A 14,238-nucleotide genomic window follows, 5' to 3' on the forward strand; every position below is an offset into this window, starting at 1 on the left:
AAGTGGATATGATGTTATGGTATAAAGGATGCAACTGTGTATCTGTATGGACTATTAACATTTAAAATTTATGGATTTTGGATTTCCATCATTGTCTAAATATTGTTCGTTGACAACTCTTTGATTTAGAAACCGCTTCACGATGTGGTTGGCTTTAGAAAAGAAGTGGATGGAATCACTATTGATGTAGCTCTCCAGTGGTAATTGATTTCATTATCTATTCTTATGTATTTATGTTTCCTTCATCTAAGAAGTAAATTAAATATTTTCATTAAGATTTCTTATAAATTATGTTAAAGTGAATTTTACATGGGATAATATTTGGCATATTGTTGACAAACATTTCTTTTATTACTTGTGATGAGATGGTTTTTTCATCCTATACTAGGTGTTCTGATGCATATTCAGATACAATGCTAGGGTATGCTAATAGCATACGCACTGTTGATGGAGGAACCCATATTGATGGAACAAAGGCTTCATTAACAAGAACTCTTAATAGCCTTGGGAAAAAGTCCAAAATTATCAAGGTGCATCCTTTCTCGATTTCTGTTCATTCTTTCCAATAGCAATAACTTCTTGTGGATTCTCGGTTTAATTTTCCCTGTATTTACTTATTTTTATTTTCTGGAAAAGGGGTTTGAATTTTTTATTATTATTTTTAAAGCGACTCTCCATCATTAAACCTCTGGATTTTTAATATAATTGATCTTGGCGAGAGGGATAGAATGAATTTATAAGAGTATGAATCATAGTTATCATATTCATACCCAGACTAAACATTGACCTGCTTAGGAGTTGGGACTTTCAGTTTCATCTTTGTCTGTCAGGTACAAATACACTTCTATCACTTTGGGCAATACACTTCTATAATTTAATTTAAGGGCTCTCTCTCTCTGTCTCTCTCACACACACACACTCATTTCAAAGAAGGAAGATAAAATTTTGATGTTTATCAAAACAGATAGTCACAAGCATGAGTAATTTAGTTGTGTTTCAATTCTGTTATACGTGAAATGTTGTCTTCCTAGGCTAGGTTCCTTTTATATATGAGCATTAAGCTTAGAAGATTTGATTAGCTACAATTAACTCAACTCATTAGCTAATCTAAATATAAATACAAGTATATAAATTAATTTAAAGTTTCATTGTTTTGAGCCACATTATATTTTCTTCCAGGAAAAGGATATCACTTTGAGTGGTGAGCATGTAAGAGAAGGATTGACATGCGTTATCTCAGTCAAAGTTGCCAATCCGGAGTTTGAAGGCCAAACAAAGGTACTACCTGTTTCTTGCAATCCTGATGTGTAATAATGATTTGGAGGTACTGTTTCTGTGGACATCTTAGGCTTTGCCATTGTGTACCCTTATTGTGTTGGTTGTTCTGTTTTAAAAGACTAGGCTGGGAAATCCAGAGGTGCGAAGAGTGGTTGATCAATCTCTTCAAGAGTATCTTACAGAATACTTGGAGTTGCATCCAGATGTACTGGATTCAATCCTTTCAAAGTCTTTAAATGCTCTCAAGGTATCCTTCTCATAAATAAGAATATCACTTTGATACATGAAGCTTACATATAATTATACTTGAAATCTTTTCCTCATGTCTAATGCTTCTTTTTTTAGGCAGCTCTGGCTGCAAAGAGGGCAAGGGAACTAGTCAGACAAAAGAGTGTTTTGCGATCCTCTTCTCTACCAGGAAAACTAGCTGATTGCTCATCAACAAATCCTGAAGAATCTGGTATGTCTTGCACCATCTTGTATGAAACTGCTATGAGCTTCTCAAAGGAATATTCATTTGGGTTTTCAATTATTAGGTTATTAAATGCTTTTGATACTAGTAATCATGTTCTATTTCTATTCATATTTCTAAATTTTAAAATTCTTCTGGTCTTATTAATTTCACAGTGCCCAGGATGATTGAAAATGCTTGTATTACATTTTAGTAGCAAACTTTTCTTAGTTGAGTTTATAAATTCCGAAGTCTCTAGTCACTATTGAATTTTCCAACATAAGCATCATAAATATGATATTTCAAACATGCTTTTAGGACTTTCTCCTTTCCTACTGCTCCTTTTTGGAGAAGTATTTTGTTCAAATTTATTACATTTGCTTCTTTAGAGAACATGTTAACACAACTTATCACATTGGTTATCATTCTTTTTCCTTTACATATATATTTTTACTTTATTTTATGAAAAACATAATTTCATCAAAGAAAAGCAGAACAATACAGGGGAAAAGTTGTCCACTGGTCGAACTAGAAGAAGCTAGTTAAACAAAACAACAAAGCCTGCAAAATGTAGCTTAGCAACAATTATACGGGGCAGCAGGCCAAGGAAAGCTAGTGTACAGGAATTCCAATCATACAATTTAGCCTGAAAGGAACTATCCCTAAATTCTGAAGCCACCGACGGCCTAAGGGTCTTCTATCTAATCTTTTTTTTTTCTTCGAAAAGAAAAGTAATTGTATTAAAGTTGGAAGCGAACTACAAAGAGTGGATAAGGAATCCACACTCTGGGAAAGAACAAGTATAAACAAGAAAGTACAACTCAAAGCATCTTTTTGGAATAACCCAAGTAGCTTCTTTTTTTTTGTTAGAACTACTAAATAGTTTCCACTAGAACCCAAGTAGCATCTCTTCATCTCTTGCTCCCTCAAAGATTCTTCTGTTTCTCTTCATCCCTAGCACATAGTAGAGGTTCTAAGGAACTATCACATTATTATGTTGAACATTAAAATTTTGTTCCTGGCTGTTTTATGTTTACAGAAATCTTTATAGTGGAAGGAGATTCAGCTGGTGGAAGTGCAAAACAAGGTCGTGATAGGCGCTTTCAGGTAAATTTATAACTGTGCTAGTTTGTAATATTGACAATATTATGTCTGTCAATCACCAGATGATTTTGGAACCTTTTTAAGAGTAATAGCCTGAAATGTTGTATTTTTGTCTTTTAGAATAAACTCGTTTCAATAGTGATGTGCGTTGGTAGTTGTTGAGTTTTCTGCATTTGATGACTGATAAATGGGAATGGGATAGAAGAAAAAGTTGTTAAAAAGTTAAATCCTGATAGCATCGCTTTGAAAGCATGGATGCCAAAATTAAATGTTAACCTCACTCCACTTCCATTATGATTGCAGAACCTACTGGTTCAAAAACCATTGTAAAACTACAACTATACCACCACTCTTACTGTCTACAGCAGCAATCATGCTAACTTTGGTTTTGTATCCATAAAGTGCGTTTCTGTAGTCATGACTTTTAGGATTGTATCGTAATGATCAGAGAAAAATATAAGCTGATACATTATATGCATTATTTTTCTTGCACTACTCCTGTCTGTTGGCATTCTGACATTTGGCTTGACCAGAATAGTTTCTTGCTATGGCTTCTTAATGCACTGGGAATCAGATGCAATGATCAGAAAGTGAAAGCCTTCATAGATTGGATCATGGATCTTTTCTTTATAAATAAAAAAAAAGATATGAGATAGCTGTCTAATATTTATTGCAGGCCATTCTTCCACTGAGGGGTAAAATTCTGAACATTGAAAGGAAGGATGAGGCAGCAATGTATAAAAATGAAGAGATTCAAAATCTAATTCTTGGTCTTGGACTTGGAGTAAAGGTTGAACAAAGTTTTTTTTTTTAATTATAGTTATTATTATTTCATTATTATTATTACAGTTATCGTCATCATCATCTAAAAAGAATAAGGTATGTAATCTTCTCTGTTTCAGGGAGAGGACTTTAAGAAGGAGGCTCTACGATACCATAAGATTATAATCTTAACAGATGCTGATATAGATGGTGCTCACATCCGTACTCTGCTTTTGACATTTTTCTTCAGATATCAGGTAGGGAACAGATATTTTGTGCAATTTTTTTTCCCCATGGTATGTAATAAACAGAAAAAGAGAAAGAAAAAAAGAACAAAACAAACCCGACTTATTTACAATGATTTAAAATTAATATCAAATAATGCAGTAGTTCTTGCTTGCAGAGAGCCTTATTTGATGAGGGCTACATATATGTTGGCGTTCCACCCCTTTACAAGGTTTGTATTTGTATCGGAATTAATCTTAGGGATTTTGAAGAATAGTATACAGTTAAGTCCATTGTTTTTGCTAAAATGACCAGGTTGAGAGGGGAAAGCAAGCAAAATATTGCTATGATGATGCTGAACTTAAAATGCTCCAGAGTTCCTTCCCTCCAAATGCATCTTATAACATTCAGAGGTTTAAAGGTTAGTATGAACTTGATGAAACTCAGGCTTATATGGTCCCTGCATATTGGTAACACAGTTAAATACACTGCTAAGGGCATATGTATTTGCAAGTGAGTAGGTCTTTTATGGGCATGAGCTGACCAGTGCCCACAACGGTCAGCTCTGCGTGCCTTAGAGACTATACTATCAAAATGATATGTTCTTGTTAACTATGAGGGGCAACTATATAGAGGAGATGACATTGTACTAGCGACTACTAGATGACTATAGTGAGTGGTAACTACATTAATGAGGCAACTTTGTGTGTAACTCTGTGCAGTTTACTAGATAAGGCAATTTATCTCCACTAGATCGTTTGTTTGATTATTAGAATTCATAGAATTATCTTTTCAACACATGTTTTGTTCCAAGCCTTGTGAAATTTGTTTATGCTAGATTTCCTGTTTGGACCAAAAGCTACCTTCTAAATTCTCGATCACCAACCATCAAGCACTCTTCTGTAGCAAGAGACAATATGAAACAGTACTAAGAACCTGCAATGATTATAGAGGAGATGATAATATTGCATGAGCAGATTACTGAATGAGTTCTTTTGATCTCGTGGTCATCTAATTTTTTATTGACCCCCATGTTTAAATTTTTGGTTGCGCCACTTGGTGTTCATGATTTTCTACTACTCTTGCAACTTTACTCGTGCTTCTTTTTCAAATATAAGGTGATTGCTATCGTTTTATCTACAAGATTATAAATTAACTGTTGCTGACTTCCATTTGACTTAAAAGGTGCTGAAACATTCTTTGTTTCTTTTGACTTTCTTGCACAACCACATTATGTGCGCATTCTTTATCCATTTTTGTTTTTTACTCAAGCTTGGCTCATATGTTTGATAATCCTAAAAAAAGATCTCATGTTTGAACATAAACAAGCTTCTACTCATAAACTAAACATGTGCAGCTCTACACATGGGTGTTCCTAGGCATCACACCCCAGACTAGGGTTATAACTGATATCATCCAGTCCTTCGACAATCATCTGTTCTATCAAGTAATCCGAAATTTGTTCTCCATCAAAATAAAACAAAAAGCTTCTACTTATCCTGGTGGTTGGACTTGGACTCTGAATTAGGAGACCATTAAAACTAACTAAAACCCTGGCACCATATAATCACAATTTTAATGTTTCTTCGATAAGGATAACCAGCTGTAATGCTGGCAAGGTTATAGGGCATTTGTGGATTGTGAATGAGACTGAGTTATACTGTGATATGTTGTGCCATATTTCTACTGTATAGTGGTAGAATCCCTAGTGTGACTGTGATCAGTGTATTGTTACAAGTTAAAGGGGCAACATCTGTTTCTATAGATAAAGTACATCACTATGTTTATTCCTTGCAAAGTTATTATGTTATTCAAGCTATGCATAACTGACCTTTCAGTTTGAATTAGCTATTTAGTTATTATGTTGGTATGGTTTCAATGCAGGCCTAGGGGAAATGATGCCCGCACAGTTATGGGAAACAACAATGAATCCTGAGCAAAGGCTTCTGAAACGATTAGGGGTTGAGGATGCTGCTGAGGCCAACATTGTCTTTTCGTCCCTTATGGGTGCTCGGGTAAGTAGAGCAAACATAAAGGTTATTGTTGAGTTATGATTCACTGAAGCTGTCTGGTGCTTATATCTGAATTCTAAGGGCTGAATTCTCTCTCTCTCTCTAAAAAACAACAAACAAAAACCTGGCTGGCTTCCAAGTTGTACCTTTTGTTTTTCTAAATCAAAAGTGTCAATTGAGGGATCCTCAAATAAGCTTATTTGAGGGTATATATATGGGTCAGGATCGGGGGACACACAAAAAGCCACAAATTTATACAAATTTTCAACCTTTAAACCAGTTTTAATGGCTAAGATTGCATTTGAAAAAAAAGTCAATACCCTCAAGTATATGATTAATTTGCCTTGGAATACGCCATTCTCTCTCCTCTCTCCTCACAAATTGCAATGAGAAACATTTGGTTTAATTTAATATGTTCTCAAAAGAAATTGTTTTTTAAAAACCCTTGTCAGTATTTTCATTTGAGATGGAGGAGGACGATGTGAAGTGAACAGCCATGGATTTCTTTCTTCAGAGGATGAGTTTTCATACCCATTTCTTTTTTGACCTGCAAGAAAAAGTTAGCTAAATATAAATCATTTGAGAGCATCTTCTCAATCTACTGACCCAGCTATTACCCAAATATACATAAAGTTTTACAGACTTTTCTTATCAAGTTAAAATCTTGTTTCTAATCTGGATTTGGAAGATAAGGATAACTTCTTCAATTTAATTTCTTTTCTTGTCTTTTCTTTTTAAAGTCGAAAAGAAACTTATTTTAGAAATTTAATTTTTTATATATCGAAGATAAGGATAACTTCTTCAATTTAATTAATCTCCTCTCTCCCGTGTTTTCAGTTTTTTTTTAGTAGTAAAATCCTTCTTCTCCTTCAATTTCGTCCCTGTAAAATATGTTCTTGTGCCATTCTGGAAATGAAGTAATACATAGATGACATGCACCCAAAACTGCAAACTTTCAATTTTCAATTTCCTCCTTAATAAGTTAATATCTCTGTAATCCTTCAGACTATTAACAAATATATTTCGGATTTGTCTTGGTTCCTGCAAGATATATCTACAGTTTGAGTATCTAAGGCATGACAATCCTCTTTGGTGTGTTGTGAGACAATCCTCTTCTAGGCCATACAATTCTCTTTTTTCTGATAACTTCCATAACACAAAAGACAAGGCAAAATTTTTTTATTGGAAGTGAGACCACCATCTACCTCATTGTTTTTCCAGAATAAAACAAGAAGGGTTTTGTTTTTGTCAAAGAAGAAGAAAGGTAGAAAACACGGGAGGGAGGAGAGAGAGAGAGAGAGAGAGAGAAAAGACTGAGCTATTAAATATTGTCATTCCCGAAAAGGGAAGAATACAAGAGGTGTAATAATGAAAAGTTATATTAGCATTCATCTCCACCGTTGAAAGTGGTAAGATCTAAAGGTCTTAAAAGTGTGTCAAAATTTGTGTTAAAAAATGTGTCCCCGATCGTGACCCTCCCATATATAAAAGAATGGAACTGAATTGCCTTTGATTTTGTATCATCTTATATGTACCCGTTTTAAGGTTCTGGTTCCCAGCTTTCATTAATAACATATCATTGAGTGAAATGCCAGGATTGACATGAAATTGTGCTTATTTATATTTTAGGTGGACTACCGGAAAGAACTCATAAAGAATTCTGCAAGCATGGTCAACCTTGATCAATTAGATATTTAAGGGAGCCACTAATCCAGAGAAGACGAGTTGTGAAACTGTTACCAGTTTGCAGACAAGCAGAAACTCTTATCACAGTTATCAAACAAAGGTTTTTTTTGTTGTATTTTTTGATGTACGGACTTGCTCCCTTTTAGCGGGCAGGTTGCTCCATAGTGGGGCAGAGTTTAGGTAGGGTTTTAGAGGTTTTGTTATTTAGTGTAGAGAATGCTGTTTACTTTTATATATGATTTATATTATTTGCATTGGCATGGCCAACTGTTCAATTTCTTGAAATCTTATTATTTATTCAAATGTTGCGAAATGCGGGTAGATGAGGCTCAAAAATATATTGGGATGGCAATGAAGATTTGAAGGCCATAGATTGAGGATGTGGTAACTTATGGTTTATTGATTTTCTATGTTTTTTTTTTCATATTAATATTTTGCAAAGATACATGTATTATTTACATATTTTAATTCGTATTAATGAAAACAAAAGACTATAAATAACCAAGTTTAAACAAATAACTTCAATTTTATATAATAGTCGGATTTATTGAATGTGTTAGAGCATTAACAATGGGGCTCCTTAAACCACCTTCTTAGACAAATTTTAGGGAGGAATTGTAAAAATTCAACTCCAACCATGCTCCCTATCCACCTCCTAAAATAGAGTCCTCTAGGAGCTCTTAAATCTAAGGAGAGAGAAAGGATTCCTAGTGGCTTCTTATAATTTAATGCTGTTATATTTAATGAGTATTTCAAACTTTTATTTAATGATAACTATTTTTTTATATTTTTTAATAGAGATGGACCAAGAGTTATAGCATTTATGACTCTCCAAATTAGAGAGTATGGTTGGAGTTGAAATTTTTTAGAGAGCTCCTAAAATAGCTTTCTTATATTTTTAGCTATGAAATAGAGAGCATCATTATGGATGCTCTTATACCCGATTTGTATTGTACTAGTTGTGCTACATGTAAATGGCATGTTATGATCGCTATGTTTGAATGTCATAGTATGCTAAAATTCAGTGCCTATTTTTTCGGTTGCTACAAAGAAAAAAACCAACACTCCGTCCTTGGACCTTTAGTGGAGAGAATATGCTGCAAGGATTCGAATACGTTGGAAAGTAGTCTTAAAAATATGAACTCTTCCTCCTTTTGAAGAAACGAACACCACCAAAACACCAAGACTGCCCCAAAAATCAAAACACTCTTACCTCAGCGGTGCCTTGAAGGTAATCCAGTAAAGCCCTTCACCCAATTTACCTCAATGTGAGTAGAAATCCCTTATTAGATTTTATTTTTATTTTTGTTTGAATTTGAGCATCTGAGTTCTTAACGCTTTGAACTTTAAGGTTTTCAATGCATTAGAAAGGAGGTCTTGTTTGTAATTTTCTTTATTTCATCTTCTGTGACTGAAAATGATATGGTTCAGTTATGGGAGCTCCATTTTTGTGACTGAATGACTAAGATGAACCATCAAAATTGTGTTCTGATATAAAAGATTTCTGCCATTTCTTTTGTGGCAACAGCATTTCCATTTACAAACCATTTTCTCATTTATGTTTCGATTCGATTAACATAATCAAAAGGTTATAAGAAACGAAATAAACATGCCTGTGGAGAATGTGATGCATAAAATTAAAAAGTGCCTTGAGAAATGAAACCTCTTTGAGGACTGCTTTCTTAAAGAACCTTCAAATCTATAAGATTTTTCAAAAAAGTCTCTCCAACAATGGAGCCAGTCTTAACAAATACAGCAGGACAGCCAATTGGAGCTTCTACTGTGGCTTCAACACCCTGCCTTCCAAAATGTTTTCCAGTCCATATATGTTGCCAAGTACAACTTTCTCCTGTTGGAAAATAGGCCTTGACGTTATTTTTGCCCTTGTCTAGGACGGGCACCACTAGAATCTCAGTACCGACCAAAAACTGGTGGTAGCTCAAACTGTGCACATGTTCATCATCTGGGTAATGCAGAAATAGGTGGCGGCATACAGGAAGACCTTTTTGAGCGGCTTCCTGCAATGAAGGGAGTGAAGTTTGTCAGATTTTCCGGTGAAGTTACTAGATGCTATATACAATTAGTACACAAGAATTATGGAATTACCTGAACAAGCTGGACTCTGTAGAACCTCCAAGCTTTATAGATTTTAGCAAAGCGTGCAAAATGGGATAGAGTCCGGTCATTGGAGTAGAATTGGCTGTTGCAAGATGGTTTGTTTCCCTGGTTGTAGAAGAAATTTAAATCAGTAGCTGATAAGATCATACATGTTATTGCATTTAAGTGGAGCAATTAAAATGTTCTGACAAAAAATTCATGAAAAGCATTATTAGTTATAGCTGTCAAACCTTGCTTCTTTATTGGCAATGTATCTACTATCTCTAATTGTTTTTACATTGTAAGTGTGTGCTGAGTATTCGGCAGCTCATGCAAATTAACTGATCTATATACCAACCTTCTTTATTCTCTAATGAAAGCTTAATCATGTTAGAGTTATTAGCTTCATCTAATATCAGTCATGACAATGATACATTCAGTAAAAGGTTTGATCCAGGATGTAGCAAGATTGTAGTATTGTTTTTCTCAATTTTACTTAGTAATGGTGATGAGTAATGACAATAATGATGCTTTTGTATTTCAGGTGTCAGACATTGAACTTACTTCGTGTGTCCGGAAAACAGTTGTGAAAGCATTTAGCTCCATCCATCGCAAAAGCAACTCTTCACTTCTTCGGTAATTAATAAACGGTAAGTTTACAGCACAGTACCCTCCAATATCACTGTGATTAAAAGCATACCCAGAAATTCCACTGCTGAGTAGACCAACAACAGCACTCTTTATTCCATCATGAGTCTGCCAACTTACCATTTGGTCTCCTTCCCAAAATAGCATCCCCCATTTGGGACTATCTCTGAAACCAGCCCTCATAAAAAATACCAAGGCCTCCTCTGGGTCTTCTACCTCCTTACCCACGCGGTTAGCTTTCCATTCGTCTACAAACTCTCTGTTTATTTGAGCCCACAGCTCTGGGTATTTGTTGTGGGCTGAAATAGGATCTTCACCTGAAACGGTGAGTCATAATCATTAGAATACCCTAAATAGATTTTGGAAATATTAAGTGCAAAACAAAACACTATTAGCTTTGATTGCTATGTCATTCTGGAAGAACATCTTGACAGTTTGATAGGACTGAATGAAACTTTCAGAACGTAGGGGAGGGTAACTGACAAAATACTGTTTTTCTTTGAGCTGAAAAGGGTAAAGTGAACCAACCAGTTGCAAGATGATTGAAACCCTTATTAGAAGCTCTGACAGAAAACATACTCATTCCTAATGCTTCGATTCTATGAAAGAGGCTTAACTAATAGTTTAGTAGTTAGTATGACTGTATTACAGACACAAGGAAATAACCCCTTGAGAAAATTTGTTACAAAAAATGTCAAGCCCGACTCATCGAAAAATATAAATAAATACGAATTCACTCGAGTCTCTAGTTTGCTCATTCTTTTGCTCTTGGCATCAGAACCCAGCATGATCAAAGTGATTGCCAGCTTAAGTGGACTGTTTTGAAGAATCAAGTTGAGATATAGAACCTGAATAGAGGGTGGCATCCACAGGCAGGCCTTCACCAAAATCAGCCATCCATCCTCTGACTCCATCATCCACCATTTCCTGAAGATTCTGCTTGAACCAACTTGCAGTATCTGGATGTGTCAAGTCCAACATTCCTACATCAAAAGCTGTATTTGGAACCATGTATGGCTCTCCAAGCTTGTCTTTCACTAAAATGTCCAACTTCTTTGCTTCCTCAAAGAGGTTTCTTCTTCTATTTGGCTTCTCATGACACTGAAATCAAGTAAAAGCTTTCAAACAAAGTTACAGTTTTTATTCCTATCAGCTCAGATTTGGCTCCAGGAGAGACATTGCAATCATTTCACTTAAGAAAGAAAAGAACAAGATCAGAAGAGCATGTTTGCTCTTAGGATAAATGATGGCATAAATCTTCGTACAGTGATGTAACATACTAATTGTTAAGGGGTGAGTAATTGCGAGAATTGTATTAGAAGAGTTTATTGAGAAGCATCATTGAGGGAGACGATATTTACCGGAGCTAGACATGGGTTGCAGTACGTCATCACTTTGATATGCTGAACACTAAGATCTTTAATTAGTTGTTGCCATCCTGTATACCTTATTGAATCTACTTCCCAATTCCACCACAGTTGTGAACCAACCAATGTCTCTCTCTGGCCTACCCAATCCTGTGCAACAATTATTACAGGGTTAAAATATATATGCAAAAATCTGCAACTTCCAACTACAGTAATTCTAAACTTTTCCAAAATGTACCTCCTTTGGAAGCAAACTATAATTTAAATGCATATAATTTGAAATGGCTCAGTAACTGATATGGATATTTAGATTTGCAATACAGATCCATTGCAAGTCTTGAGCAAATAATTGATGTTGAGCAAAAGAGACGAAAAAAAACTATGATTTTGTATGTTCTGGATATCTTGTTTATGTGCATGTTTGCATGCCCGCATATATTTAAACGTATTTATATTATTTGTGGTGCAGAGACGTGCATTACCTGCAACCAAAATGCTGAAATAGGAGCATTGTAAGTCTTGAGCTCATTCCAAATATGGCGTACAGATTCTGTGCCACCCTGCATGCCAACAACAGCTCCAGAAATAATCCAGTCAGGAAGTTTAGGAGGTCTCCCAATGGTCTCAGTGAAACACTCAATGAGCTCAGATGGTGAAGTTCCATGCAATATCCGCCCTTCAACTGAATTTCCATGTATCTGCAAGCTCCAGTATACAGAAAATGGGAAACTGCAAGTTTAAGATCTTGAATGAGACCAGTTTTGTTTTTTACTTCAAAAGCATCATGGATCTTTTTCTCTAGCTCTTAGATCTTTATTTATTTTAGAAACTCTTGTATTTACTCCTCTGACATCATATGTAAATGCTAATCCTTCCCTTGTTCTTGCTAATGACTGTTGGCCTCAAATTTTGAAATCAACTTTGAATTTCTTTTGTTTGGATCAATTCCAAATTTAAAATGGCATTATGACAGCAAGATTCAAAAGTTATGCAACAATACCTGTATCTGAACTCTATCTTGCTTTGTTAGATCAAATATGGAATAATCATATCCTTCGAGGTAAAGAGACCTCATCTTTGAAGTCATATAGAATGGAGAAGGAGCGTAGGTCGTACTCCAATCGCCCCCAGCCCTGCAATGGCGATGAAATGTATTGAAATCAAAACCTGTCTAAGTCTGAAATGTATTGAAATAAAAAACTGTCAAGTCATTATCTAATTAGAATCAGATGGTTGAACAGCTAAGCTAGCCTTCTGTGTACCTGTAGCTGATCAAGTTAGCTGCAAAGGTAATAGGTTGATCCCCTCTCCCAATACCTTGTTCCTGAACCAAAATGGGCACCCTTTTACCTTTAAAATCCATGTGAGAGAATTGCTCCCCAAAACCATAAAATCTCTCATTTTCTTCGCTTGAATATGTCAAGCAAACCCTGTTGAATTCTTTGAATTCTTCAGCCTTCAGTTCCTCTAACTCTTCCTCTGATGAGGAAACAAACACAAACCCTCTTGGCCTTGCAGAGGACCAAAACCACCTAAGCCTGCGTTTCTGGAACTGTCCCAGCCTTCTCCTAAAACCCTTGTATCTTCCTGAAGCAGCTGGAGAAGCTTTTGTGCGGAATTCAAAGTTGGGTTGCCCAAGCTTCACTTGGAATCCAATTTGATTACGGTTTTTCTGCTCAAACAAAACCCAATACCTTGCACAAGTAGAAGGTCCCTTTCCCTCAAATTGTGCATTTTCAAGAGTTCCATATTTATGAGAATGCTTCTTCTTCCTTCTCATGTTGAAAACCCAGCCAGTTACAAGCACCATAGGGAATTGGGTACCTTTAAAATCTGTTTTCTGGTCCAAATCCAAAAACCCAGATGGAGAATCTTGATCTTGAGCCTCTAGAGAGTGATCAAACTGATCGATCACCCTTATATCCAGAATGGTTTGGTGATGGCAAACCAAATGAAGCTTTCTGTCCTTCACAACGAAGGAACCCCTGCTTTCCTCCACCTCTGTTTCTGCCAATGCTGCAGAAACAAAAGCTTGTCCTGGAATGGTGGACCAAATGGCTCTTTTGGGCTGCGATTGGTGATAAATTGAGAGAGACCCACCATTGTTGGAGCTCCAAGAGAGCTGAAAATCCTTGCCAATTGAGAAATGCTGGTGTGAAGGGACTGTTTGGGAATTGAACAAGAGGTTCCCTTGTAAGAGAGGGAGAGATGCAGGTGTGGAAGGAAAAGGATTGTTGAAATGTTTGTGGTGTTTTTTGGTGATTTTGAGGGTTGTCATTTGGGATTAAGGAAATCAAGAAAGAGATGATGGTGCATGCAAATGCAATCTTAAATTCCTATGTATATTTTGTTAACTTACTTGCATAAAATGAGAAAATTTTCCATGAGCTAGTTTTGTTGGAGATGATCATTCATAGATGCACAAACGAAAGAAAAGACCTCTACTTTAACGTTTGCAGACAGTTTTAGTCGAGGATGAAAATTGAGAAAGGTAGCCATTGACTTGTACAAGTTTTGATTTCATGGACATGCCAACAAAAAATGTGTCCAAACTGACCAAACTACAACATGTCCAAATTGAATTTCCTGTCTTGCGCCCACTTGGTGA

The 14,238-nt window shown here is 35.7% G+C and overlaps 2 protein-coding genes and 1 long non-coding RNA gene across 5 annotated transcripts in view; 2 read left to right on the forward strand and 1 right to left on the reverse strand.

Moving 5' to 3' along the window:
* Window positions 1-7,928, forward strand: part of LOC18770434 (DNA gyrase subunit B, chloroplastic/mitochondrial) — an 89,946-nt gene extending 82,018 nt beyond the window's left edge. For all 3 annotated transcript variants that reach the window (XM_020568336.1, XM_020568335.1, XM_020568334.1), the window contains 12 exons: window positions 130-200; window positions 389-530; window positions 1,180-1,278; window positions 1,397-1,525; window positions 1,624-1,738; window positions 2,769-2,836; window positions 3,510-3,623; window positions 3,736-3,852; window positions 3,999-4,052; window positions 4,136-4,241; window positions 5,705-5,835; window positions 7,462-7,928. In XM_020568336.1, the coding sequence (XP_020423925.1) occupies window positions 130-200; window positions 389-530; window positions 1,180-1,278; window positions 1,397-1,525; window positions 1,624-1,738; window positions 2,769-2,836; window positions 3,510-3,623; window positions 3,736-3,852; window positions 3,999-4,052; window positions 4,136-4,241; window positions 5,705-5,835; window positions 7,462-7,530 (1,215 nt within the window). In that variant the 3' untranslated portion in view covers window positions 7,531-7,928. The remainder of the gene's footprint in view (window positions 1-129; window positions 201-388; window positions 531-1,179; window positions 1,279-1,396; window positions 1,526-1,623; window positions 1,739-2,768; window positions 2,837-3,509; window positions 3,624-3,735; window positions 3,853-3,998; window positions 4,053-4,135; window positions 4,242-5,704; window positions 5,836-7,461) is intronic.
* Window positions 8,700-12,187, forward strand: LOC109950467. Its single transcript, XR_002272707.1, has 3 exons — window positions 8,700-8,786; window positions 10,160-10,265; window positions 12,100-12,187. It is a non-coding gene; the product is annotated as an uncharacterized LOC109950467 (long non-coding RNA).
* LOC18771278 (sulfoquinovosidase) lies at window positions 8,989-14,238 on the reverse strand. The gene is made up of 8 exons (XM_007203749.2): window positions 12,893-14,238; window positions 12,631-12,763; window positions 12,113-12,328; window positions 11,625-11,780; window positions 11,112-11,364; window positions 10,180-10,580; window positions 9,625-9,741; window positions 8,989-9,536 (listed from the first exon to the last, which is right to left on the reverse strand). The coding sequence occupies exons 1-8, from the start codon at window positions 13,906-13,908 to the stop codon at window positions 9,201-9,203; spliced, it is 2,628 nt and encodes an 875-aa protein (XP_007203811.1). The 5' UTR covers window positions 13,909-14,238; the 3' UTR covers window positions 8,989-9,200.

Source organism: Prunus persica, chromosome G7 (genome assembly GCF_000346465.2).
Source record: "Prunus persica cultivar Lovell chromosome G7, Prunus_persica_NCBIv2, whole genome shotgun sequence".
NCBI classification, from domain to species: domain Eukaryota; kingdom Viridiplantae; phylum Streptophyta; class Magnoliopsida; order Rosales; family Rosaceae; genus Prunus; species Prunus persica.